The sequence below is a fragment of the Oreochromis niloticus genome, linkage group LG13 (genome assembly GCF_001858045.2).
Source record: "Oreochromis niloticus isolate F11D_XX linkage group LG13, O_niloticus_UMD_NMBU, whole genome shotgun sequence".
In the NCBI taxonomy this organism is placed as follows: domain Eukaryota; kingdom Metazoa; phylum Chordata; class Actinopteri; order Cichliformes; family Cichlidae; genus Oreochromis; species Oreochromis niloticus.
The window spans coordinates 23,808,610-23,836,357 of record NC_031978.2 but is presented as its reverse complement, the minus strand read 5'-3'; the positions used below and the strand labels follow the sequence as shown (position 1 = coordinate 23,836,357).

The following is a 27,748-nucleotide window of genomic DNA, read 5'->3' as shown; positions in this document are numbered from 1 at the left end:
GTGCCTTTGTGCTGACGTCAGAGCGGGCCGGTCCTCGGGCAGGGCTGGCTGAGCACACTCTGAGCGGCGCCATCCATTACCCCGGGAAGTAGAGCTAGCTTGCAGAAATGCCTCCCAAAGACCTCGACCCACCCCTAAATGCTGGTCCGTGGGCGCACGTTGTCGTGTTATTCCACTGACACACGAGGCAGAAAAGGACATGAGTGCGATAAAATGGCTGGGTTTTGAGTGTTTGGTTCCCCTGGGTATCAGCGTGGCAGCGGCGGCGGGTCGTTTCCAAAGTTGTCGATTAGCAAGGCGCGTGAAGGATCGGTATTAAAGGAGCAGTACGCCTCCTGTATCCTCAAAACATGGAGAAGCCGCAGAGCGAGCTGGACCGAGACCGACAGTACTGTGAACTTTGCGGGAGGTTTGATAACCTTCTTAAGTGCGGTAGATGCCGCAGCTCCTTCTACTGCAGCAAGGAGCACCAGAAGCAGGACTGGAAGAAACACAAGCTCATTTGTAAGGAGGCGGACAAGCCGCAGCTGCCTGCACAGAAGCCCGAGCAGGCACCGCAGCCTGGGGACGACGAGACGCCTGAGAAATGTCGAGAAGAGCAAAGCCCCGAGGAAGCGGACAGTGCAAACACAAGTACAAACACAAAAGCACTGAGAATTGAAGTGAGAGCTGAACATAATAGGTCTGACAGCACTGCCACACCTAACGGACAGAGCAGCTTATCCCCGCAGAAACTTGCCTTGGAGTGCATAGTGCCGTGCATGAATAAGCACGGCATCTGTGTGGTGGACGACTTTTTAGGAGCAGAGATCGGGCTGGGCATTCTTGAAAATGTCAAGGCCCTGTACGAAACTGGCAAGTTCACGGACGGTCAACTGGTGAGTCAAAAGAGCGACTCCACTAAAGACATCCGAGGTGATAAAATCACGTGGATCGATGGCAAGGAGCCCCACTGCGAGAGGATCCAATTTCTAATGAATCGCATGGACGACCTGATTAGACATTGTAATGGCAAACTGGGAAACTATACGATAAATGGAAGAACAAAGGTAAGTACGAAGCACACGCGCACACTGCGCATCTACTGCATTCATCCCCCAGGAGCCAGAGGCTTGCTGGTGTGACACCTGCCACACACACTACAAGGTCAGGAAAGCAGCAGTACTCTGGCTGCGTGGGGATGAAATCAAAAGTACCACAGATTTCTAACAGGGATGCATCATTCTGCAGAAGCTTTTTTTCCTCCCACTTTGTCGTTAAGGTGCTATTAGGTGTAATAGATCAGCCCTGTTTGCTAATTAGATTCGACTTTGCGGGTTAGAGGCTGCCGAGTCCTCTTCTGGCTTTGCTCTGAGTCAGAAAGGTGATTGCTGGTGCTGCTCACATGTTAATGGTTTTGTTTTGGACGCATGAAGAGTGTGCACAGACAGCGCACGTGTTCGGTCGCCATGGCAATAGAAAGACACCCTCAAATCATTGCTTTAAATAAACGCAATACCTCAACCAATAAGAAAGACTAAATTTGGATAGATCACGTGTCTGCAGCATCTTTGAATCAAATGAAATCCAGCTGAAATCTAATGAAAGCAAAGCACGAGGCACATTGTTGTCTCGTGGCTTTTTCTAGCAAGCAGCTGCAAGCATATGCCATGCTGGACTGTTTATTCTAGCCTAAAATGATTTAAAAAAAAAAAAAAAAAGTATATTAGATGTGTAAATACTTGAGCTTTCTGATGCCTACAGAATATATTCCTTAATCCATATTATCCATAGATTACTGCTCAAATCCAGTCCTCACTTCTACAGGTTGCACTCAGTTTCTTAGTTATTATGCAAAGTAAATGCACCTAAGACAAAAACTGCTAAAATCCTCCCTCCATTAAGTGTGTATTGTTCATATTTTGAATGACTATTGGTTTTTAGATGTGTTTCGTAGCTGTTTAATTATGTTTGGTGCTCTATTTAAAATAAACGTGATGGGGAAAGAATCAGATATAGAAAGCACAGTCTCCAAATCAGGGATCAGATTTCGCTGAAAGCACCTTAGTAAGCAGTGAATAGCGGAGCTATTATGTTGTGACAGACTGCGTTAGTTTCAGGAAGGTCATTCTGACCAGTGAGACGACTAACACAGCTAACACATGCTGCCACATCCACAAACAGCAAAGACAGTCCAGCTCATCAGAGTGTATATATTGCATTCATATGTTTGTACTTTAGCTTTTGTTTTTGGTAAAATGTGAGTGATGTGAAGAAGCTGCAACCATGTGGCAGAAACCAGCCCGAGGCCCCATTCTACTGAGAATTTACTGCGGCTCACTATGACCTCTGACATCGCTTTAGTGGTGACAGGTTGTGGTGATAAGTTCAGTGTCACGCACAGACGTATTTGGTTAGGCAGCATTCCCATACTGAGAAGAAAACCTGTGTGTTTCTGGGGGAAGAGGAAGCTGTGGGTAGCTTCTGTTTCACTAAAATGTGTTTTCTAAGAACTTGTTTTTAATTGTCGGATGTTCTCGTTTTTTCAGGCTGAGCTGCTAGGGTTCAGAAGCTCTCCTGGCACCTGGTTTGTTTTTTCCTAACTGTTAGTGCTGTCTAGTGGATAAAGATGGTTGCGTGTGACCTGCGACTCTTGACAGATCTGGTCACCATGGCCTTATAGCATGAGACTGCTTCAGGAGAGGACGAGGTGCTTTCCGGCTTTCTCCTCTTCCTCCTCTTCTCCTGAGGGAAATTCTCTGAAAGCTATAGTCACTATTAACTAGAAGTTTAGCAACATCACTTTGAATCTGGCTAGAAGCAAAAAACACTAAAGCAACGGGCCTTTTATTATAATATTAGAGAAATAAACCAACTTTGTAGTCACACAGTTGATGGAGTGGATGGAGCCATCACAAATATCTGCTCTCTTGGTTGAGAATAAATAAAAGCTGCTGGACTGTGAACATTTTTTTAATGATTTTAGTTAATATTATAATCTTGATTGTTTAATATAATTATTTATTAACCTAAACATCAAGCTGTTTGAGATTAAATCAGTTTTTCAGAGCGATTTCTTTAGTTTTTAAATCTAATTCAAAATGAAAAATAAATAAATCAGTGAATAAGAGGTGAGTGGGGTGGGGAATACGTGGCCTAGGTTTATGGCTAAACTGACAGGTATTTTTGACCACAAAGTCTTTTTCACAAGGGTTAGGGTTTTCTGCCTACACCACAGGAAGCTTGCTGCTGCTGGTGGAGGCTGTGCCGGCTGTGGGCTCGTACACTTTAGGAGACCTGCACAGAGGCCGTGAAGTGAATAACAAAGAGCTGAAGCTCACAGCTTTACTTTCTCCAGATAAATCACTAACACTTTGAAACTGGTTCAAAGCATTGCAAACCAGCAGGTATTTTTACTGAGATATTGGAGTAGTACATAAACTTAAAGGTCATTTGGGAAAATGTAGGGTTTTTTGTAACGTTTTGTCCAAATCGTGTGTAGATTAAACATGATTTAACTTCAGAGTTAACAAACACCATATAGTGAAATCAGCACATTTTTTAGAATAGTTTAAAAATAAGTAAACATTATGACATTTAATAAGGTCAGATTTCTTGTAGAAGTGTTATTAAAATCTGGTACATTTAAAAAAAAAAAAGGATTAAAAAAAATTTAAGGTCTTATTAACAGTTATTGCATCTAATGGTTTTTTTCTTTATGCCACTTAAAATAATAATTTTTCCATCCAGTTAAAAAATTAAAAACAAATAAATAAATAAAAAGTTAAAAATTCAGATTATATATACATATATGTATATATATATATAAATTTCATCTTAGTAACTTGAAATTTCAGTTTATCATATCAAAAGTTTGAGTTACTAAGTTGAGATAAGTTTGACTTATACATGGCAAAATAAATACAATTTAACAATTAAATGGCAGAAAGCAGCCTTTCGTAGCTCTTTGAGTTTTACCACAATTTCAGTATTTAATATCCTGATCTGTAAACTTATTTTATCTTTTTACTCTTTTGCATATAAAAAACTCCTTTCTGACAAGCTTTAAGCAGTTTTGAGGACTTCTTTGATCTTTGGCCTTGAGATGTGTTTGTCACATCTTTTTAGAGGGAAATAACAGACTATACCAGAACTGGAATTAGCGCTTAAAAATGATACACTAAGAGTAGTCCCTGATCTACTTTTGTTACATCATGTTCTGTTATAACAGCTCTTGACATTTAAAGGATCTAGTGGTGAAACAGCCCACATTCGATTGAAGTCTGTGGCCTTTACTCGCTCCAGGTACTTGTTTTTCTGTGCTGGCACAGCTCTAGTTGCCGTACGCTGTTATTTTTAGGTTGCTTCTCCTGTCCAGTCGGTCCCCCCTCTACTCCCCCCCTCGGCTGTTTCTTAGTAGGCCTAAATGTTTTGGAGAAAGCACATTATTTCAGGTTGTGCTGTTGATCCACGCAGCTGGCCGCTCACTCACACTCTACTGAGAACTTGACTTCCTCGCCTACTGCCCTAGTTGCCTTGGCAAACACACGGCTGGACTGTGACCAGCAAATATCAGCATGACTTGCACAAATGGAAAGGGCGCAAGTATCAATGGCTCAAAGGGATACGACACAATGTAAGCACAATTCGCATTGGGAGAGACAGAGGAAAAAGATTTTGCCCAAATAGTTATTAAATGCCATTGTTTCCATTTCCCCCGTTCACTTGATAACACTGTGGGAAGTTGCAGGCAGCGGGACATGTTTGTTTCTTTGCAGATCCAGCATGTTGAATGCTCTCTGATACCATTTAAACATTATCCGGAAACCTAAAGAAGCTTGTAGCAGCAACATAATTGTCCTGTTACTGACTTATTCCACGCTACCGTTAGTCTGTCTTACATGATAAAAGAATAGCCAGCTAAGCTAAGGCTCCATAATAAAACACCCTTACTGCTACTTTTCAAAGCTGACATTATTAAAGTTATGCCGTTCACATGAAACATGATAGCCGTGTTAAGCATGCTGAAATATGACTCAGTACTGAATTTAAACACTGTATATACTGTAATGAGGTCCCACAGCGGCTCAAGTTTTCAAATATAATGCAGCCCAATACACACGAGGGAGATGTAGCTCCTGATTTGTTTGTTTTTTTGGTCCTTTTTTTTCATGTGATAGTCAGGGCGCTGCAAAGCTACACATATCTGGATTCCAGCTGCATTACTGTCTCAAACATGACTCTTTATTGTGAAAAACAACGGGTCAGCTGTGGAAAAAAACATCCCCCTGTAACATAACTGTAGGCAAGCCCTAGAGACAACAACAAACAAACAGTTTTCTGGGCTTGCTTTCTTTTAGTGCTTCCTTGTGTATGCGATAATTTTAAAAGTTGTTTCAGCAAGGAATACATCCCATAGATATAATTTAATTGTGTGCATTTGCAGGTTTTGTTAGTTTTAGTTGTCTGTAAATGCATTGTAGTTTGGTAATAGACTGTTAGATTAAAGATAAACATTTAAATATGTTGTGTTTGCTTTTTATATTGTCTTTGGGCACTAATTGATTCATCAAGAACACATTTGTAAATTGTCAAGAAAAGGACGACTTTTAAGGAAGTTTAATTGTAAAGCTGTTACTGATGTAGGCTGTGAGCATGTAATACGGTATGCGGTATTGCAATTTTCCGTTGTTTTTTCAAAATCTTTTTCTCATGCTATGAAAGCATCTACTCGGTTCATTCATTTCAAAGCTGTTCAACTGAAACAGGACAGAACTGGACAGACCCCTTCCCTATCAACAGAGTTTGACAACAGTGTTTTGACGTTGTTGGCAGTTATTTGCTTTTGTCATTTGTTCTGTCACAGAGCGACGTGTGGACATGTGCTTTCAGAAGGAAGTTGACCGTTGACCTAAATCTTAAAGCTCTACAGAGCGAGTAGACAAGAGGAAGTCATGTGACAGTGGTCCTCTGAGCGCTGGGGCCAGCTATACGTTATGCTATAGGCTCCATGAGGTGCTCATTCCGTCGGCCTACAGTACCAGCTTCACTTAAGTGCAGCACCTTTCATGCCTGGTTTTATCCTGCTTATTGTTTAACCATCTCACTGTTGACCAGAAATAGTCCAGGAATTAGTCAGCGCTCAGGCTCACCCATCGTGGTCACGTATCCCCTCTCAAAGCCTGTAATCCATCTGTGGATTTCTTCAAATGCTCATGATACCATTCTTTTAATTAAAACCATAGCGTGGTCTAAGCCACGTAGACTGATTTCTAAATCAGTGTGACATACCAGAGAGAGGGATGAATGCATCTAATTTAATCCAGCATTCGTTACAGTGTTGTTTTCTTGAATAAGTGCTCATTGGTTAAAATGAGGCTGTTAAAATCTACATTTTATTAAAGCTTTAAGCGCACATCCATCCCTCTGTTTCCTATCACAGCTGTCTAAGAGCAACACCTGGCCGTGATCCAGGTGGAGCCCTGAGAAAGAGCTCTTTGTTTTTTACTACTTGCAACCGTGGGCTTGAAGACAGGAAGGATTTATGGTGGGTGGAGCGTGATAGTAATGGTGGTTTTAAAAAAACAAATTAAAGCATAATTGGAATTTTTTTAAAATAGAAAACACAGCCTCAGGGGATCACAAGCTAATGTATTTCAAGCCCTGATAAACAGGATGGTTGTGTTCAGGAAGGGCAATGTCAGTGCCATATCAAACATGAACATCCATCCACTGTGGTGACCCACAGTGGAGCAGATGAACATATTTTTGCAAATTAGATACTTTAATAATTATAATTGCCTCTTTGCAACAGTAAATGAAGGCTTCAGCTGTCATTTAAGTCATGTTTAATATAGCTGTAGATTTCACTTTCTGTATTATTACTTTGAAAGCCAATTTGTTAACTCATATCTTGACATGTTCAACTGTAACATATCAACATGCTACATCACCCAGTTTCAGAATGAGTTCACATGGCTCTCACACAGTTGGTGGAGTGGATGGAACCATCAGAGGTCAGATAAAAAATATCTGCTCTGTTGGTTTTCATTGAATATGAGTCAAGGCTCTTGAACTCTGTGAAAAATCCAGATTTTAGTCAATATGGTAATTGTGATTATTTAATATAATTATTTATTAACTTAAACATCAAGCTGTTATTGAGATTAAATCTTTTTTCTGGGGGATTTCCTTAATAAGCCGGTCGTGTACCTCTCGATTTTTGTAACCTGTCGCATTTTGCTGCCCCAGCTGGGTTGAAGACTCAAGTGTTCAATCATGTCAGTTTTTATCACCATTTTAAGGATATTTCGGTACAGAGGATTAGAGGTTCACTGATTGTACGTGTTCCTATATCAGCTCTGATGTGATAGTATTGTCTGAGTGGAAACACCTTTCGTTCAGGAGAAGACAGCAGCAACTGCCTGCGCCTTGACGACAAGCATAAATAGACGTGGCTTTAAAAGCCGTTAACAGCGGTGCACGAAGCGATCAACATGTTGGGTACACTGGGGCCTTTAGGAGACTTGCACGGCAACCATGGGTGAACAACAAGGCGCTGAAGCTGACAGTTTTTACTTTCTCTAGATAAATCTCGTTGACCGAAGGCTCTCTTTTAGTCCTCGTGGCTGGAGCTGCACTAAACAGTGAGTGAGCTTGAGCTTTAAAAGAAAAGGGTGGCTCGATTTATGACACAAGAAAAAGCGAGAGCTTTATAGCAAAAATGAATAGTAATAAAGAAAAGTTATCCTTTTTTTTCCCCCTATTGGTTTTATAACTTAGTTAATTGCACTAATATGAAAAGACACAGCCTGACTGATTGCAGGGCAGTTTTGGTCTGTCACTGGATCCCAGACCTGAGTTTACTCCGGGTGAAACTTAAAGCAGCTCACAGAGATCAGCATATGGATTTATCTTTAGTTCGCCAGCGGGAGAGTGTGCTGAGATATACAGCGCTTTCAAGTTTAAACAATTTAAACAATTCCTCTCACAGTATTTGCGTAACAGTACCACAGAGTGCGTTTGTGTTTCCACTGCAACATGTGGAGGTTAAAGGGTAGTGTCGCTGCTGCATACGTCCCTCAATTGTTCACAGCCTGCCATAAAGAAGAAAAGAGTAAACTGGGCCATTACTTTAAACAAGGATTTCCTCCGAGGCAGCACCACTCTCGGACAGATAAAGCAGTGAGCTATCCTGGGCCAAAACCCAAACTGCTGTGGTTCCCACACTCCTCTGTGCTACAAGGTCTCCATCCCAACTGTTTGTACTCATGTTTGGATAAGCATCTCTTATGTGAAGTGAGCGGACTCCTTGCAGCTTTTCCATTTTTCTCCACCCCAGTTCAAGGCTCACATCCTGAGTTATGTGTCGACACAGGGTGAAAGTTCCCTAATGTCATGTGTAGATGCATTTGATTCACAGGTCTGTTTTAAGCAACTGTCCTTTATGTTTAAAGCTGTAACCAGCTTTTAGTTTGAGGACATGTTCTGGTAAATATATGTCATTCTGCTGAATTTATTAGTTATTTCCTTCTTTCTATATAGCAGCACTTTAAATGTTTGCATTAGCATTTCTTTTACCAGACAATGCTTAAGGCACCGTAGCTTACTTAATGTATGAGCTACAAAAAACAACTTGGGTTTATTCTCTCATTTCCCACTGAAATGTAATCATATATATATACCTGAAAAGCAGAGCGTTGTCGTGGAAAATAAATAATGGGACTGTTTGTCGAGAGCAAACTGAGAGAACAGCTGAAAGGATGTTCAGGGATCAGAAGTGAGGAACGGCAGGGTGAAAGTTTACACGCTGAAACACTCTGAACTTTCCACGAAGCTGTGGGCTTTTTGGAACGTGTCCTGAATCATTTCAGGCTGTTGAAGATGAAAGTACTAGCATATTCTCGTTTTAAGTAAGCTGTCATACAGTTTATTACAACCTACCTACTCACACCACAAAGTTGTTGTTTTGGGGGTTTTTCTTTTTTAAGTCTTTTTTTTAATAACAAGAAAGATCCAGATTTAATTTATTCCAAGGTCAGCACAACACAAAACATGTTTATTTCCCCCACCCAAATCATATTTTCATACTTATTCACTACATTTTTTCCTACCTGGTCATTCATGTCTCACCTTGGAGCCCTCCCCTCAATGTGAGAATCACTCATATAATCCCAAATTGTCTCTTATCTCTTCATCTCTTTAGTTCCACATCTAATATCGTCTACTTTCTGTCAGTGTTGGAGCAGATAAAGAGAGATTTACCATCCCTCTAAAACTCTGTTATTTATCCACTACATTGATTTGCAGTAAAACAGTAGTCTCTGTTGTTCACTGTTAAATTTGTCTTAATGCTCTCATAGTTCTGCAGCAGAGTATTATTTTTTGTCATCTTCACTGGTCACTAGCAGATGTAAATTTAAAGTAAAAGATCGGCATGTTCCTTAAGACGTAAAGTGCTTGTGCTCTCCTAGATAAGTATTTGTATTTTATTTGATCAGAACAACTTTTTTGTAAAAACAAAAGAAAAGAAAAAAACAAAGATTGATAACCCAATTCTTTGTTTGAATGCTGTTCAAGGCTGTAATGCTTAATTAATGCTAATCCCCGTGCACATTCAGAAGCCCTTTAAAACTGCACTGTTAGCCATACTACTGCAAACTATAAACTTCCCTTATATGCCAACACAGTAGTCTGTAAAAATTCATAATGTTAGTTTCCAGTCTAAAAGTACCAGATAAGTAACCCTTCAATTATTAGCTTTTATTATGCAACATTTGAAGGCATGTGCTGCAGCAGCCAATCCCCCCCCCAGTCTGTGTTTGGGTACCAGGCTTTATTTGTTTATGTCCTTGGCCTTTATCAAAGACCCATTTATTTAATTGACTGCTGTTTTTTGTTTTGGTTTTTTTAATCAAGGAAGTGCATGGTTTGGTACTAGTTGCAGGTTGTGCGTGTTTGTAATGTCAATTATTTTCATGCTCTTTTAATATGCATCTGTGAAATGAAGCCTTCCTTTCCTGTGGCCTCAGCGACAGCCTCTGAGCTTTCTTCTGTGACCTCCTCTCGCTCTCTGCCTGTGAATGCCCATCGGCTTCAGAAGCCATGCCTGTGGAATGTAAACAAACAACACCAAGAGTAAGGTCAGCCTCCTAATGAGGGCCGCGGAGGAATGCGGAAGAATAAGTGGCTAAAGGAAGGGAAGCTCAAATAGGTATAGAGGTTAGGGGTGAAGAGAGTGAGGAAACAACTGTGTTAAAATAGCTTTCATTTGAAAACATTTACTCCTGTCCCGACTATATCAGCAGTAACTCTGTTAGACAAAGCAAATGGTATTGTGGGCTACCTGAGTTTAGTAGTACATGTTTTTTATTGTGGAAAATCTGAATTTTTTTCCTTCCCAACTACTATTATTATTATTATTTATATAGTTGTTATTATTATTTTAATACAGATTCTTACACTCCGAGGATGTCTGTATTTTGCATTTTCGTAAATGTTTTAGCTAAAACATCTTATTCTCTGAGGATTTTTGTTTTTGTATAGAACAGCAATCCATATAAGTTTAGCTGTTATGCATGTCATGTTTTTTTTGTAACAAGAATAATCACAAACCGCTCTTGCATTTGTTATATAGCATGTGCTGATGTCAAGCTTTCCTGGATCTGATGAAGCATTAGAACGTTTCTACAGCTGTCTATTTGAGGGAATTGAAAGCTAAAATGCCGCGTCGGGGGTTTTGCAGAACGCCCAGGCTCTCGCACCTCGGCTCAGCAGACGCACAAACACACATATGCTTCCCCTACCCTCACACACACACACACACACACACACACACACACACACATCTCATTCCACACAAACATGCTTTTCCTAGCAGCCGCTGTTTACCCATCTCCAGCCTTGCAGCACGAGCCCAGTAGTTGAGGGTGGGAGGGGTGACATTGCCGAGGATCAGCCAGCCCTCCTCACGATCTGCACGTAGCACAACCATTAAAATACTGCTCCCTCTGGAGGGAGGCCAAGAGTCAAAGTTTACAGCAGTTCACTCTTGTCTTCTTCTCCAGCCCCACCCCTATGCTTTCTCTGTCTGTGCCCCTCTACCTCTTTCTCTGCCACACACAGACTCACACAAAGAAAAAAAGCTTACTGGATTGCGACTTACTTACAGGAAGCCCTTTGTCAGTTTGTATCCCCAACCCCCACCCCCCTACCCAGCAACTGTTCTTGTTAAACCCACCCCGTTTATATATATAAAAAAAGATAAAATTCATGCAGCCAGAGCTACCTCCCCCATCTTTATGTCAGAGTTTTGTTGTTTTTCAGCTTTAAAGGCCCTGATAATGTGCATTCCAGCGGTAACCTGCATCACACAAAACATGTGAACACAATGTGGACTGACGCAAGTACCTGTGATCAGACATGTAGAGTAAGAAGATGCCGACGTGGGTCTGATGTCATTTTATTTTAATGCTCTCACTCTGGCGTTAAAAGGCTTTGCACGCAAAGATTTACAATTTTTCTGTAGTGCAGTGAAATAATCATAAAGTTTGTGCATGTACAGAAGTATATGTACCTGTTCAACTCTCGGATGTTCATTTTGAATCCCAGCACCTTCAGTCTTTTATTTGTTGAAAGGGTAGCTTTAACTTCTAAATGTGCAAGCATAGATGCTCTATAATATTTTACTTGGTAGAAACCCTGAGGAAGAAGTTTAGTCTACACTGAGTGTTTATAATAATGTTGCTATGGTTTATGTTGATGCAAGTTCTTGAAAGAATGTGGATGAACTTGCCTTTGTCTGTCATATCGCTGCTTAGACACTGCTTAACATGAGGGCTTATTCCACCCTGTGTTTGTGCACGTTCACCACTCATCTGAAAAGAAAACACATGCTGTTTGGTGTTCAAGTGTCAGCTGTAAGTTCCAGTGCAAAAGCTCTGAGATGTCTGAGAAATCTCTGTTGTTGAAGAAAACGACACATTTTTCTGTATCACAGTCCTCAGAGTGGTGTGCGAATCACTGCTTGTGTGCGTCTTATTCCTGAAGGGCATTCGAGGGAGCGAGCGTGCTCCCTCGATGTTTACACCAAGAAGTTTACAAGAGCTCGTGGAGGTTCACTGCCAACACCCAAGCAGACCATGCAAGTCTTAGTAGAGAAGGAAAAGACGAGGGGAAGTTGCAGCATGCATGATATCTCCGGTTTATTTTCCTTGCCAGTTTAAAGTTTATAACGAGGCAGCTGTGTTTAAGCAGCTTGTGCCTTGTGTCAGTCTTGGTTTAGGTGAGGCAGCACTACAGTCAGACTGTGGCAAGGCTTTCTGCTACTTCCACATCACGAGCCAGCAAATCCAATTCGAGCTCCTTTGCCAGCTCCCGTTCCTCCCTTCTTTCTGTCCTTGCAGTACAGCTTTTGTTTGACACATGAGCTGTAGAGACTGAATGCCTACATTTCTGCTGTTGTCACTGCATATCTGTTTTTACTAATCAGGTTCTTTTTTTTCATGTTCCTCTCTTCAGGCAATGGTGGCATGTTACCCCGGAAACGGGACGGGATATGTCCGCCATGTGGATAACCCTAACGGCGATGGACGGTGTGTCACATGCATATATTACCTTAATAGAGATTGGAATGCCAAGGTATGGTAGTGATGTGTGGAGGACCTTCTTGTTATCACCATTTGATTCAAGACTGATTTGAAATTAGAGCCCTACCGATACCTGGCCGTTATTGGTCTGTCGCAGATCTTTAACGAGTTTGAGCAATACTGGAAGGTTGATTTTAAGAAAGCAACCGCATCGTTGTGAGTTATTTTACGTGATATTTTTGGTTTTAATCTCAATCCTGGACCATCAGACATGACTCCTGTATTGGTCGGGCTCTATTTGAAATTATTTGTAAAATAATCATCAAAACAAAGTCATCTGTCATGTGTTTGTGTGTCAGGTCTTCATAACTTCTGACTTCCTGCCACAAGCATTTGACCAGTCAGTGCAGTTGTTGTGTGTGTGTGGCACTGTTGTCACCCTCCACCCTGCTTTATTCCATACACCACACCCGTACAGAGTTCATGATAGTGGTTACATGTAGGTAAATGCTGTGTGGCCACTCTCCCTTTTTCATATTTCCCATTAAAATGCAGAGAAGGAAAAGCACCCCATACTACCTTCCACGTTTCTTTTTCTTGTTGTTGTTTTTTTATTACAGGAATTTTCATATAGTGGTCAAATTAATTGAACTTTGTGTGATACTGTACTTAAAATATATCCACTGAAGTCAGTATTATCCTAACTTTATTTTTAGATGTCCTACTAGTAAGTTGAACTGCCTTTCATCTTTACAATTGCCTAATTCTTTGAAGGTGTTGGAAATGTTGTCTTGAGATTTTTGTGCATAATAACAAGATAACGTCATGTACTTACTGCAGATTTGCGGACAGCTCTTTCATGGTTTGATCCTCCTCATCCACCACATATCAAAGCTGCTCTGTTTAATTGCTGACTGTAGAGGCCATTTGGGTACAGGGAATTCAGTGTTATGTACAAGAAACCAGTCTGAGATTATATAATATATATGACATCGACATCAGGAGATGGGTACACTGTGGTCACAGAGTGAAGGGCATGGTCAAAAAAATAGGTAGGTCATGACATTTAAATGAAGCTCAGCTGGTATTAAAGGGGACAAAAGTGTGAGACATGAAACCGTCTCCCACACCATTACACCCCCTCCTTGAATCTGCTGCTGGAGCCCATCTGCTTTAAGGCTGACATGTTGCGCGTTCAGTGTGATGTAACAGATGTGTGATGTAACGGGTGGTTATTTGAGTTACTCGTTCTGTCAGTTCGACCCAGTCTAGCCGTTCTTCTATGACCTTTGCCATCACAAGGCATTTTTTATTCATTTAACTGGATCATTTTTCCTTCCAGACATTTCAGTAAAGCCTAATGTTGTGCATGCAAGTGTAAGTAGATCCTCAGTGGCAATATGCATTTAACTGCAGTGTGCTTCAAGAGTTTGATGTATTTGTCATTAGATAAGCAGTTGGGGAACATACCTTCTAGACAGGTTCCAAGTTTCCATAACAGAAGGCAGCAACTGTAAAGTGGATGACTTTCATGTTTCTTTGAGGAGACGGTGACATGACACCAGTGCTGGGGCGGTATGACCTGAATTTGTATCGCAGTGTTTTTAGGATTCTGGAGGTTTGCAGTGATATAATCATCAGCGTTTTTTAGTCTTTTTACAGGAGCAGGCCTTTATATATTTTCACAGTAAGTCATTCTTCTGTCAGGAATGTGCAGAATAAAAAGTGTTTTATTATCATAATATTGTCAAAAACTACATAAACATAGAGTTAGTTTTTTTAAATGAATAATAAAAAAAATAATCTACTCTTGGACTATCTTAAAAAAGTTAGGCATTTGAAAAAGGGCTCTAGAGGCAGTTTTCAACATAGACTGTATATAAAAGATGGTCCTATCCACCATACCATAACCTGTTGCATAGTGAAGTCCTGGGTTGAAGCCTCAAACAGAGCATTTTCACTACTTTTTCAAACAGTCAGGAATAAATGGCGGATCTGACAGTGAAATCAAGATAAACCATTCCCTGGTTTATCTTCCATTCTGACTGTAGTGAGGAACATAAGCTACTAATTGAACTGCACTTTGTGGTCACTGCGACCTGAAACTAGCGACTGAGCTCATAAAGTCATGCACAAAGTGTTTATTGAGGTCGAAGAGCAAAGTAATCATTTTTCTACAACCGAAAGTCTGTGCAAGGCGCTTGTCGTTGGCTGTACTTGTTCAGACCTGGAAGCTGTGTCCAATTTTTATGTATAGTAAATGTTTCAGTTCACTGTATTGCCACATTTTGGCTTACTTTTTAAATGATTGTGATGTTAATTGTTAATCCATTGTTAGATAAAACACCTGTTAATAAAATAATCATGTGAATTATTATTTGTTAATCTAATATAGTTTTGTTATAAAGAAGGTGCAGAGATAATACAGTTCCCCTCCCAATATACTCTAAAATGCATATAATATAATATAATATGTATAATCTCTGGGGAAAACCATGTTAAGCGTTGTCTCTTCACCGATACAGCGATATTTGAAAAGATCATATTATGCATGAAATTAGGACTGGTATACCGGATGTGCGGCTATATCTGCTAGCATTACAAATCACATGAGTAAACAAGAGGCTGACGTCCACACTTCCTTACATAGTTGACCTCCAGACCTGTATATGAAAATGACATAATTACAGGAAACTCTGTGCTGCTTTGAGATGCGAGTTTGCGGCAGAAAGCAGGTCATGCATGAGTCTGTGTTCTCGCTGTGATTTTTTTCTAAACATCTATCACTGAGCAAGCAGTGAGGTGAGTGGAATGTGAGAGGAGACAAAATACACGGCCGAGTTAACAGTACTTTTACATTTAATTGCAACTACTGATACTGTGATCGACCCTTTTGCTGGTCACTTATGTACTGCTTTCGGCTGCTTCCTTATTCATAAGGGGTCTCCACATACAACCCTCAGACCCTCAAAGGGATTCCTGGTTGTTTTAGCATGTTGCTGTTGTTCATCTGCATTAATGCGGTTTCTGTGATTGTCAGGATGATTTACTTTGACTTGTGATAACAGTAGGTACTTTTTTCTTTTCTTTTTTTAGTTTATCAGATGTCACTACACCTTATTCAAAGCAGCAGTCTCCTGAATCTGACTTGCAGCATTTATGTTGTATTATCTATTCTCTGAGCACTTCCTCGGCAGAATCGCCTGTTTTCTTATCTAAATAGTAAATCTTTTCCTGTTAATGCGTGTATCAGTCATGAGGTAGGTCGTGCTGCTTTTTTCATGCGCATGCTTTAGTTGTTACAACAAGCCATGTGCTAGATTCCTGTTGGACATGTGAATAATTACAATCTGGCCTCTGATTGGCTATTATTAGGCTTATAGAATGTGGTTGCCTGGATACCGGGGCCTCACTATGAGAGAGTGACATGGCTTTGGAATGTTCAGGTTCAGTTGTTCCAGTTATTTACCCCCCAAATTTATGTTTTTTCAGCCGCCACGCCTTCTGTATAAAATCACTCTGAGACTTTGACATGTAGGTGTCCATCTATCTGCAAGGCAGTAAATAAAATGTTGATTTAATATTATACACTCATTTACCAGTTTTGTAGATGTGAATGATTACTTTAACCCATGTTACGGGGGAAAAAAAGAAAGAAGGAAACACCACTACTGGAAAGGAGATAGACACAGGCAAGCAAATGTAAGAGAAAGGAAATGACTCAGCCGCTTCACTGCATATACGAAGTGCAAAGTATGCTTAAAGGTTTAACCTACAACCCATATATTTTTCCCTCCTTTTGGAGTCACTTTAAACAGTAAGCTAAAGCACTTTGCAACTGTAGGGAAAGGAAAAGCTGCCTTTCAGAAACCTCAGCATTTTAGTGTCTGCCAAGGTGAGTTGAGAGGAAAGCAAAACGACAAAATATGATCACTGAGAAACAAGGAGCCTTACGAACAATAATAAGGTTAAATTCTTGTGTTGTAAGATTTGTTAAAATGGAAAGTATAAAGCCTAATCTTTAAAATATAGACGAGCTGGGCTGGTTCCCCAGTAGAGGAACGTGATGGCTAAAGGTTCTGCCTCCAGTTTTATTTTTGGAAACTCTCTGAACCACAAGTCTGCACTCTGACAGTTGTGTACTCTATTGGAATAATGTGAAACTGCGAGGCCTTAAAGATGCAGCTTTGTGTGCACTGAGAAGAGTTTTAATACAGTTTCTCGATTTAAAGGGAGCTTATGATGGGAAGCTTTTATAAGAAAATGTGATCTTTTTGTTCTAGTTACTCTCAGTTCTGTTTTTTCAAAGCAGCCTGAATTAAAGGCTTTTCAGAGAAAGAGGCATGCAAACATCCTAAAAACATGAAAATATAAAAGTTCAGTTAGGAAGTAACAATGCACCAACAATTTTTTTCACTGTCTTGTGACAGTATGTTCCATTTTGTTGACAGTGTTGCACAGGTAAGAGAACGCTGTCGCCGAGACCGTTACGTATGAGACAAAGAACAAATTTTTGTCAAAAATGACTCCTGAGATTTTTGGTAGTAGAAATGAAGTCCAAGGTAACATCACTGAAAACATGTTTAGACTGTGTGTCCCTGAGGTTTTTGGCCAATATACTTAGTTGGCTTTAGAAAAAGAAAATTACAGGTCATCCAATTCTTTGTGCCTTAAGATGTTTTTGTAGTTTAACCAACTGATTTGTGTGTTCTGGTTGTGTGTTTGAGTCTCATCTGCATGGAAATAGAGATTTATGCACTGTTTCTTTGTAACATTCCCTAGGGGAGCACATTTAAGGTAGAAAGTATCTATCCCTAACACAGAACCCTGTGGAACTCCATGGCTACATACAGGAAAGAATCATCTCAGACATAAAAACATGGGGAACTTGAATTATTATGTTAACAACCTGTGTTGTGTCAGTTTATCTAGTAGGACAAGTAGTCTGAGATTGTGACAAGATTGTTGGGTGGCTTTTACCATTTCTGTTTCTGTGATAAATCCTGAACTAGAGAGACTTTAATGATACAGCTGTGAGAAAGATGTGATGTTCAAAATGGTCACAGTTTTATTTGTAAAGATGTGAAGAGTCAAGTGATCATTGGTGGTGTCAGTCTGGCTACAGTGCTGTTTTTTTGGGGGGGGGGTTTCAATCAGCAATGAACAATATGGAATTCTGCCATTACTAAAGGCATATTTTTCAGTGTTGTGATACTTTTGGTGAAATTCTTCCACATTAGTAAAACTCCCACCTCCTGTGCAGCTGTATTGCAGCTGTCTGAAGTATTTATATTTTGCAAGACTAGCTACTATTTTTAAAAGTTAATATGCTGTACATTAGTAAGAAGCATGAAGTATCCATACATGCTTTTTCTAGTATAATTATTTTACTCAGGGTTCCAGGGGATTTTATCTTCCTCCAGCCTACAGTGGGTGAGTGGTGAGGACTGGTCCTGCGTGCGTTAACACCCACGCTTGTAGTCGCCACTCCTATCATTCCTGTGAGCATGTTGCAGTAATCACCGCCACCATCACCAGTACTAAAGCTAAAGTTATGAACCCTGATTTACAGTAAATGTTATTTTAAATGATAAACATTCATACTGGTATCAGTGCAAGGTGCTGTCAGGCTTGGTGAGATTTTATTTGTTTGACTTGGACAGGGTGTAAAAACATCACGTCCCTACCACAGTTTCCAGCACCTACTCAAAAAAAAAGTGTTTCATCAGCAATCTCAGTATTAGTAATTTCATAACTCTGTCATTGATGGGAAGCTTCCTTTTATGAAGAAAGTTAACAGACTATTAATACTGAGAAAATTCTGGTAATGTGGTCGCTGTCTTTGAAATAATCTAAAGAAGCTCAGCCGTCCGTTAAAGCAATTTGCACAGTGCACCCCAGTGTGTGACTCAAGCTGCACATGAGTGGGTGTAATGGTGTGTGTATATATATATATATATATATATATATATATTATATATATATATATATATATATATATATATATATATATATATATATATATATATATATATATATATCTCAATGGAAATTCAGGAGGAGGATTTTGATTCGAGAGGGTTTCATTGCAATTTATAGGACTAGTGTGCCATGCATTCAGAGAAGACCCAAAACAGGAAGGCAGTTCATTAGTAAATGAGCAGAAAAATTCATTGGCACTTATTTTGCTGATAGATAAATCCTTTCACTTTACTTTAAAGCAAAAATCCAAATCCTGCTTTGGTTTCAAGCTTCTGAGACATCAGTCTATGCTCCTTTGTCTTCATTAACTGAATTGTATATTTGGAGTTTTAACTGTTGGCCTTAACTATTGAGCATAAGGACAATAGTTTGTGGCAATCTGTTGATGTAATTAGCTGTAATCAATAATAAAGAGTTGCACTGGTGATCCAGAGCACAGCTAACTATTGAATATTAATTCCAATCATGTCTTGGGCTGTTTTTCTACTTACATGACTTTACTGACTGGCTGAACTACAGGATGGACTCCAAGCCCTGATTTAATTCTCAGTTGAAGTTCTATATTTGAGGATAGCCTAAGAGTCTAGAGCCATGCTAGCCTTTGTTGCATTCAGCATCAGTTCAGTTCAGCTCCATGTGGGTCAGGAGGTCGTGCCCTTTAGGCAAAGGGTAATCCTGCTTGGGTTAATCCATACAACCTCATCTGCATAATAATGGTCAAGCCAGATGGCTGCCCCTCCCGGAGCCTGGTTCTGAAAGTACTTCCTGTTAAACCGGAGATTTTCCTTCCCACTTTCGCCAATTAGGGTGTCATGGGCGTTGACTGATAGTTGTGGTTTTCTCTCCATTATTGTAGGGTCTTTACCTTAGAATATAAAGTGCGTTGAAGCAACTGTTGCTCTGGTTTGGCGCTGTATAAATAGAATTAAATTAAAATCACATACATGGAGTTAAACTGCCCTTAAAATGAGTGGTCCCTGAGCTCGTTGGCTCAAATTGCAGGGGAAAACCATTTCTCTCATCTTCTTTGTCGCTATTGTGCTTTATTTAGTTTGGTCACACCATCGGCATTCCCCCTCATTCACTGTACATGGGAATAGCATTACATTAGGGTGTGAGCCTTTATACTGTGCCAGTTTGCGTGTGAAGAGAGGGCTATCATATCAGCTGTGTGAGAGTTTAAGCGGCACGCTTGCAGCAATCTGCTTTTTCACTCCCCAGCTCCTTTATCCAGCCACAGCAGTTTTCCTGTGGGTTATTCTTCCTATCCCTCCACAGGAAAGCCGTCCCCCGCTGCTGCTTCCTATCCTGAGCTTTCCTCCTTGCCCTTGGAGTTGGACAGCCCTTTTCCTTCGACACTATCGTTCCATGTTGATAACTTAAAAAGCTTTTAAGTGTCTGTTTTATGAGTAGTACATGTGTTTATTGGGAGGGCCTCCTGTCTCTGAATGGTTACCTGTCAGCGTGGATGAAGATTAAGTCCAGAGATGTGATCACTGCAGAAGCTTCACATATGTTTGCTTCCTACGGTCTCGCTTTACCTTCCTGCTATTGCTTTGTCCTGATTTGTATACATAATGGGGTTGTTTATTCATGTTCTGCTCTTCCAGGAACATGGAGGCCTTCTTCGAATCTTCCCAGAGGGAAAGGCCCAGTTTGCCGACATAGAGCCAAAATTTGACCGTCTGCTTTTGTTCTGGTCGGACAGACGGAACCCTCACGAGGTTCAGCCCGCTTACGCCACAAGGTCAGTGTCTAAGTGTGTCCGCTGCACATGCTCAGACAGTCTTGTTCTCTTTTACGGGAGGCTCACTTCGCCTGTTCCATCTTCACAGGTATGCCATCACCGTGTGGTATTTTGACGCAGACGAGCGAGCCAGAGCTAAAGAAAAGTACTTAACAGGTAGGATTTAACGTATCAACTGCACAGTCTTTGCTTCTGGGTATAAACCCCTTTGTGATGTCTTACGTCATCTCTTGTGTGTTTGTTTCCCTTGCTTGCAGGTGCGGGAGATAAAGGAGTAAAAGTTGATCTCAACAAATCGTCAGATCCCAGCTAGTGGGATGCACGGTTCCCCTGCAAACAGCCATTAAGTGCTCTGTCCTAAGAATGTGGCCTATAGTGAGCGTGCGAGTGTGTGTTTTCTCTGTCATACAGCAGACTTTAGTATGAGTGGGTGGAAGATCCGAGAGGAAAAAAAGACAAATATCTGATGATTTCTGTTCATTTTCAGCCAACCTCTGCGACCCAGCGGACCTTGAATGTCATAACATTGTACTGAAAGGGATAGTATGTTGTTTTTGCTCTATTTTCTTTCACCTCTGGTGAAGTAAGCTTATGTTACAACTGACATTTTCAGCCATTTGCTTTGAACAGGTATTAAGCTCAGAGAAAGTCTTCATCTTTTTTCTCTTTTTTTTTGTTTATTTCTTAAAGGTACAGTGTTCTGCAAATTTGTCATGTGTTATGCTTTTCACAATGAATCAGCTGTTATCATAAGCTACTGTATGTGCTTATGTTTGCAGTCATTTCAGAAATTATCTAAAATTCAGTTTTCCGACAGAACGTCTTAGTTTAAGTTCTTCTGCAGCGCAGTAGATGCGCTTTTAATGGGGGCTTTCGTGATCTTGTTTGGATACATGAACTAGCACCAACTGATCATTTGTATTTTCATCATCACAATGTGAATATGCGCAGAAATGCATCTTAAGGCTACCTGAAACATGATTGCTGAGTCAGTTTATTTATGCATACCAACCAGCCACACTCTGCATGAGCAAATATTTTTAAAGCATGTTTAATTTCTTTTAATTCAGTATGTCTGGACTAATCAGTATTTGAACTCTCTAAGCGAGGTGCCTCTTTAAAAAAAAAAAAAAAAAAGAGCATTAACTGTGTTGCTAAAAGCACATTTCAGAATTGGTTTTATTGCAAATCGTCATCTTCCAATGTTGAACAGTCTTATGCAGCTTTTCCTCACATTATTCAGGCTTAACATGAATTATCAGACTCAACATCAAGTTTGCAAGACACATGCTTAGACAGTATCCTTGAAAAGGACTCGGTTTTTATGTGAAGTACTGGTTGCACCATATACAGTACAAAGATCTGTGCTGCTCCCTGCAGGAAACTTGCTGTACTGCATCTTTTTTTTGTTTGTTTGTTTGGAGGTTTTTTGTCCATAGATGCGTTGCTGGCTTCAAATTGAAATGAGCATCTATTTTTGGAAATAAAAATAAAAAATTCTCAGTTTCAACAATTGATATGCTGTCTTTGTGCTCTTTTTGTTTTTTAGTGATTTTACGCCGTTCCGTTCTAGAGAAGAGCTGACGTGTCTGTGCTCAGAAGTGCTCTCCTTTTCATCACAGCTCAATGGGAAAATGTGTCAGGGCTGCAGAAGCTGTTATTAGTCACTGAGCATGATCATTATGTAACAGTCGTCATGGGTTCACCTAAACCTATTTGTATTACGTAGGGTTTGAAGATTTGCCACGAGTAATATGAGTAAAGGTGACATAGCTAAAATTCTGAAACGCGTGATACTGGAGTTGCAGTTTAAAAGGACAGAAATTAAAATGCTCCATGACATTAAGTACAGATAGATTAGATTTGAATAGTAGTAACTGGCTTTTTTTCCATTGTTAAACCCACAAGTGCACACCGCCAAATTTCTGAGGCAGTTAAGCAACCACAAACTGTAACATCTGCGCCATCATCCTGTCATGGGTGAAATGAGGTTATTCTTCTAGCAAGCTCTCTTTGGTTTCCATCAATGTGGTTATCTCAGCTATCCAGTTTTTTCTAGTCATCTGCAGATACTGCGCTGAAATCTCCCTTACTGTAGAATGATTTGACACAATGTTGAGGTTCTTTTAAATCAGACTCAGTTTCTATGGCTTCAGATCTTTAAAGATGACCCTCCACGCTTCTAATAGCAGAGAGGACAAGTCCTTGTTGTCAGGTGTTTAAAGAAAACACTCCCTAAAGAGAGTTTAATCATCAGTACCCAATCTGGAACCTCTGATTCAAATTTCATAGATTTTTTTCCCCTAAGTGACAACAAACCGTTGTGAGTTCTCCTTTGAGTGTTTCATCATCATCAATAGAAGCTGGAGAGGAAAGCCATCTCTTTCTGCTTTCTAGCAAGACCGTTGAAGTTAAGTATCTTTACAGTTAGTTTCTTGTGCTTATCTAGCTTAAGGCACTGACATTTATGTACTGAGAATTACTAGAGATTCCTAAAAAGACATCCTCCTCATGTGTTAATGTCATAGACAGAGAATCTGTAGCTGCCAAAGCTGTAAGAGATCCACATAGAAACTATTCTGGTGCGATATTAAAACTAAACTTCATTCGTACAGTATTTTTCCTTTTTGTTTTTTAATATGAAGTAAATGAATATCTCTATATAAACAAATCTGTATGAAAAAAGGAAACTTGTTCATAGATGTTACATAAAACAGAAATACAGTACATATTACAGAGATCAGGAAATATATTAAGTAGTATTCAATATAAACCTTTACGAGCAGATCAGGCTTTGTACAAAGAGTGTGCAAAATCACGTCCCTTTACTGGGTCTGTATATATACTGGCAACAAAAGTCTATTAGTTCTTTAGACAAAATAGAAAATTGGATGTTTGAAGTCTGAAGGGCACTTTGATCCCAGTGTGCCTTGGTCGGTCAGTCAGTGTGCAAAACTTTACAATTTTTAAAAAAACAAAACAAAGCCACAGGTCCGAGGGAGTCATCATGAACTCCTGTCAGTAGTGGCTGAGCTCCTCTGGAGGAGGAGTGAAGTTGTAAGTGTCATCGCCGATGTAGGCGCCGATGCCGCCGCTTTGGCTCCCCCACTCGTAACTGTCGGCGGCGAGACTAGAAAGTCAAAAATCAAAACACTTTAAGCGTCTCATGAACATTTTTTTCCTGTGCAGCAGTTTCTAGGGAACAGGTCGTGGCACGCTTACCTGGCTTGGATGTTTTGAGGCATTACGCTCCACGCTAGGTCATCGTCACTGTCGTAACGCCGCGGGTTGTCAAAGAAATAGGCCCTAGAGGAGAAGACGTGACCAGGAAGCCCAGTGCCACTCTGCGGTACAAGCCGAACAGAAAAAATAATCAGAAGACGTCAATGCAAACACTCAAAGGTAACTGTCCTCCTTATAAACCTGTGTTGTAAACCTGTGATCTCAAGGACGGTTCCTGACTGGTTTAAGGTAACTGCTGGCTCACCCTGTCCAGTTTAGGCTGTCGAACTCTGAAGAAGAAAACGACAAGAGATGTGGGGAGCAGCTCCCACACGAACAAGATCACTCCGAAGACGATGTAGCCGGTGTCGCCCAGAGTCGACTGTAGGTCTGCCTGAAAGAAAAAAAAAATAAATTGATGCATGGATTTTAGAATAACATGAGAGCAAAAAAAGGACACGTGCAAGTCTTACTAAATTCTGACCAGCTAGTCTGAACAGTCAAACACAGCTAATTGGCTTTTAAGAGATAAGAGATAAAATATTTAAAGGAGTTGGAAAACAGACTGATTTCTCTAGAACTCGCACTAAAACCCACTTTTTGTTACACATTTGCAGCAGAGCAAAGAAACAAAAAAGTAAGCTTTAGATGAGCCGGTCTGAGCTAGCATAGCTGCTTCCCCTTGTTTCCACACTTCCTACAGTCTCTTTGTGAGGTATCGATTTACTATAGAGAGCAATCATTCTTCTTATCCAGTTTATCCAGTTAGACAGGAAACCAAATGACATTTTGGGCCAAAGGCGCTCAAACTGTTAACATGACCCATCGTGGCCCCCTCCCCCGGTGATTCACCTGGTCTGAAACGTTGTACCAGTCATAGTCAAAGGAGTTAATACTCTTGTTTGAGAGCGCCAGCACCACCAGATTGTAGCAGGCCCTGGATGCGTACAGAAGGATGACGATGGCTCCTATAACCGTCACCTGGCACACTGATGTCCCCTTCAGTTTAAAAGAAACAAAACAGAATGACTCGTGAATTCATATTAGGCTGAAAATAAGACGTAAACTGGTGAGACGTCAAGAAATGGCTTAAAGAAAGTGATCTAGATCATCACTAAAAATATTATGTGCTTCCCCTTTCCACGCTTCACCACTCCACTAAGTTTCATGAAACTGTGCTACTTGGTTTTTTGCATCAGCATGCTCAAAACTTGGAAAACAGACCTCCTTCATGCACTGGAGGAATTTCTGTATCTTTAATTAAGGTGTGATTGGGACAGTTGGGACACACAAGAAGCATGTCCACACTATAACGAACCTTAAGCTTTCGTACGCACCGCAGCACAATTTGTCACGCACAAGAACGATGCCCAGTTGCTAGGGAACGATCTCTACGTGGCAAGCACGAATTATGTGCAGAAGTGACTCTTCACACGAGGGTGCACAATACCTTTTGATGTTAGTGACGCACCGGGTGTCAAATCAGCCGTAAGTGGCAGTGTTCAGGAAGTGTTCAGGAAGTCTACACCGCACCACTCCTGCCTGACTTTGAGTTGCAGGACATCTCACCTTGGACTCCAGGTAAATGTTGGCCAGCGACATCTTGGCGATCTTGTAAAGACACAAGGCCAGCGAGATGGCGCACAGGACGAAGAGCGTGTCGTTGATCGCGACCCTCACCAGCACAATGGTGTGGGCTTCTGCAGAGGACATCCTCACCAGCAGGGCGCACACCAAATTGACAACTAAAAACACCAGGCTGATGAACAGGAAGGTGAGATACAGTGGCAGCCTGGTGGTGAGGAAACAAAAACAGGCAAAGAGTTATTAACCCCAAAAATTGCTATTAAAAAGAAATAAAATAAAGAGTCTTCTTAAGTCCACCAGCTGGTCTTACCTGTACTTCAAAAGCTCCGGTGCATATTTGGACTTTGCCTTAAAAATAACCTGTGAAAAGGAAACAAACACAGTTTCATTCAAATGAGCGATGGCCTTGTGTCAGACTGCTTTCACTTCTCTGTTCTTGCTCTCCGAAACGCACAAGACACTCTGATTAAACAGGAACCTCAAGGCTGTAAAACGATTTAGAGCTGAACTTCGGATATGCAATGGTCACACAGCGCAGGGCCTCAGAAGCTTTGAGCCTCGCTTCTCGTTCGCAACTGTGACTCACATCAAGCGCAAGAGGATTTACGCTAAAAATAGGCTTCAGGCAGAGGCCAGAGGAGCTATTATTTAGTATCTGGATTATGTAAGCAGTTGAAGGAATGATTCACTGCATCCCACTTTTTCACCTGATGTGAATGGGAGTCTGTTGCACTGAGAGCAACAGGTAATATTCAGTGGACGACTTACTTCCTATATGAATCACTGTTACAGTGGCATGTCAAGCCTGGGGTCATGGCCTGTATCCTGACAATGCCACTCTCTAAAATTCAAAATCCTGAAAAATAAAAATAAAATAAATAAATTGAGCCATCCAGCCAGCCACAATGGGTGGGTGTATGGCTCTGAGTTCATGTGCATTCAAAGATGCTCTGCAGGCATGACAAATTAAGAAAATTATGACATGAGGTTTATGGACCAACATTATCAAAATGTGTTGAAACTGGCCAACTATTTCAATGCAAATGAATTTTATTTATATAGCACCAAATCACAACAACAGTCTCCTCAAGGTGCTTTAGAGTGTAAGGTAAAGTCCCAACAATAGTACTATGAAAACCCCAACAATCAGATGACCTCCTGTGAGCAAGCACCTGGCGACAGTGGGAAAGAAAAACTCCCTTTTAACAGGAAGAAACCTCCAACAGAATCAGGCTCACAGAGGGGCAGCGATCTGCCTAGACTGGCTGGGTGTTATACCTAGAGCGACCAGGTGGTCCACCTTTCTCCCCGTCCTCCCATCCATGACAGTAGTATACACAAAACAATCGCATACATCAGTGTTTTAAAGCAGCTCTCAGCATTTCCACATTATCCCACTCAAATCTACCCTTTGCCCCACATTTAGTTTGTTTGCTCGTTCATTATCACACTGTAAGTTGGATGTTGGACTAACTGGTTTATAAACCAGCCGGGGTGTGACACATTTTTTTTTTTTTTAGCCCAGACAGAGACTTCCCTCATTAATCAAACACTGTACACACGAAAAAGAAAAATAACGTGACAACATCTGAGCAACTCACCTGCGCAAAGTACAGGTTCATGAGGCAGAGTGTGAAGAACTGCAGGCAAACGGGGAAGCAATAGAGCAGCCAGAAGGGAAAGGGCCCCAGAGTGTTGGCTGTGATAAAGTTCTTGAAGTAGAAGGAGAAGAGCACGGTGCGCAGCGCCGACCACAGCAGGCACAGGAACAGGAACACAGTCTGATAGCTGAAGCGCTTGTGTCGGTACCGCAGGACCAGCCAGAGCTGGATGTAGATGAAGATGAAGAGGAGAGAGTAGAAGACGGTGTAGACCACCGTCAGGCCCAAAGTGACGTAGGGTGGCACGGCCGGGCTCAAAGTAGGCAGGGGCTGCGAGTCGTCCGACGCCCAGAGCCCCTTCTCCTCCGCCAGAGCCTCCATGACCTGCTCTCTGTGTCCGGGGTGGGAAGAGGGGGGTGATCACCGCCAGCTCCTGCGGCTTCACAGAGCCAGCTTGTCGGCTCTTGTCTCTCTCTCACGCCCGGCCGAAGAGAGAGATGGAAGCCAGGGCGAAAACAGGAGAAAGGGGGAGGAGAAAACAAGGCTGTCAAGACGAGCGAGGAGGGAAGAAACGCAGCAAGTCCAACTTCCTGCAGCCGAGCCGGAGAGCGAAGCACATGATCAGCGATGAGAATGAGCCGTTTGTCAGGAGAGAGAGCAGGAAGCCGCTCAGAGTTGCAAGCAGGAGCTCCGAGAGAGGACCAGCCTCCTCCAGCGCCCCCATCCGCTCCGTTCTGCGCACTCGTTTACGCTACGCTACGCATCAGCTGACGCACGTCGCCGTACCTTTAACCCCGTGGAGGGGTTTCCCACCGCAGCGCCGATCCCGGGAGAGTTTACATGTGTTTACCTTCAGTTCATCAAGATGAGTGAAATAAAGAGTATAATTAATCACGCAGGGGGGGCTGCCCTCCCGGTTCACACAGTTTAACGACAAAAGTCAGGATCTTTAATCAGCTTTTATTTTTCTTTCATTTTGACTTTTTGAAATTTATTTATTTATTTTTAACTCAGTTTAGTTTCAGTTCCTTTCCAGAGTGAAA

The 27,748-nt window shown here is 41.2% G+C and overlaps 2 protein-coding genes across 4 annotated transcripts; one reads left to right on the top strand and one right to left on the bottom strand.

The window, feature by feature from the left end:
• Positions 1-21,589, top strand: egln1a (egl-9 family hypoxia-inducible factor 1a). 2 transcript variants are annotated; one of them, XM_003441039.5, is made up of 5 exons: positions 4-1,049; positions 12,499-12,618; positions 20,159-20,295; positions 20,384-20,451; positions 20,553-21,589. In XM_003441039.5, exons 1-5 carry the CDS (start codon positions 351-353, stop codon positions 20,606-20,608), a joined length of 1,080 nt encoding a protein of 359 aa, XP_003441087.1. In that variant the 5' UTR covers positions 4-350; the 3' UTR covers positions 20,609-21,589. The 2 variants fall into 2 exon arrangements, with proteins under 2 accessions (XP_005473983.1, XP_003441087.1); XM_005473926.4 differs by lacking the exon at positions 12,499-12,618 and having other exon boundaries at positions 1-1,049.
• Positions 21,416-27,466, bottom strand: gpr137ba (G protein-coupled receptor 137Ba). Of its 2 annotated transcripts, XM_003441038.5 has the most exons (7): positions 26,706-27,461; positions 25,415-25,464; positions 25,087-25,309; positions 24,370-24,516; positions 23,783-23,911; positions 23,518-23,639; positions 21,416-23,425 (listed from the first exon to the last, which is right to left on the bottom strand). In XM_003441038.5, the coding sequence occupies exons 1-7, from the start codon at positions 27,084-27,086 to the stop codon at positions 23,314-23,316; spliced, it is 1,164 nt and encodes a 387-aa protein (XP_003441086.1). In that variant the 5' UTR covers positions 27,087-27,461; the 3' UTR covers positions 21,416-23,313. The 2 variants fall into 2 exon arrangements, with proteins under 2 accessions (XP_003441086.1, XP_013124545.1); XM_013269091.3 differs by lacking the exon at positions 21,416-23,425 and having other exon boundaries at positions 23,732-23,911; positions 26,706-27,466.
• Between the last annotated feature and the right edge of the window lie 282 nt (positions 27,467-27,748).

Excerpts from the sequence above, each read along its gene's own strand:
- gpr137ba (XM_003441038.5), bottom strand. The coding sequence starts at position 27,086 with ATGGAGGCTCTGGCGGAGGAGAAGGGGCTCTGGGCGTCGGACGACTCG. Across the intron at positions 25,310-25,414 it reads CCGGAGCTTTTGAAGTACAG|GCTGCCACTGTATCTCACCT; the intron begins GTAAGACCAGCT and ends CCTCACCACCAG. Across the intron at positions 23,426-23,517 it reads CCTCAAAACATCCAAGCCAG|TCTCGCCGCCGACAGTTACG; the intron begins GTAAGCGTGCCA and ends TTGACTTTCTAG.
- egln1a (XM_003441039.5), top strand. The coding sequence starts at position 351 with ATGGAGAAGCCGCAGAGCGAGCTGGACCGAGACCGACAGTACTGTGAA. Across the intron at positions 1,050-12,498 it reads CGATAAATGGAAGAACAAAG|GCAATGGTGGCATGTTACCC; the intron begins GTAAGTACGAAG and ends TCCTCTCTTCAG. Across the intron at positions 20,296-20,383 it reads CAGCCCGCTTACGCCACAAG|GTATGCCATCACCGTGTGGT; the intron begins GTCAGTGTCTAA and ends CCATCTTCACAG.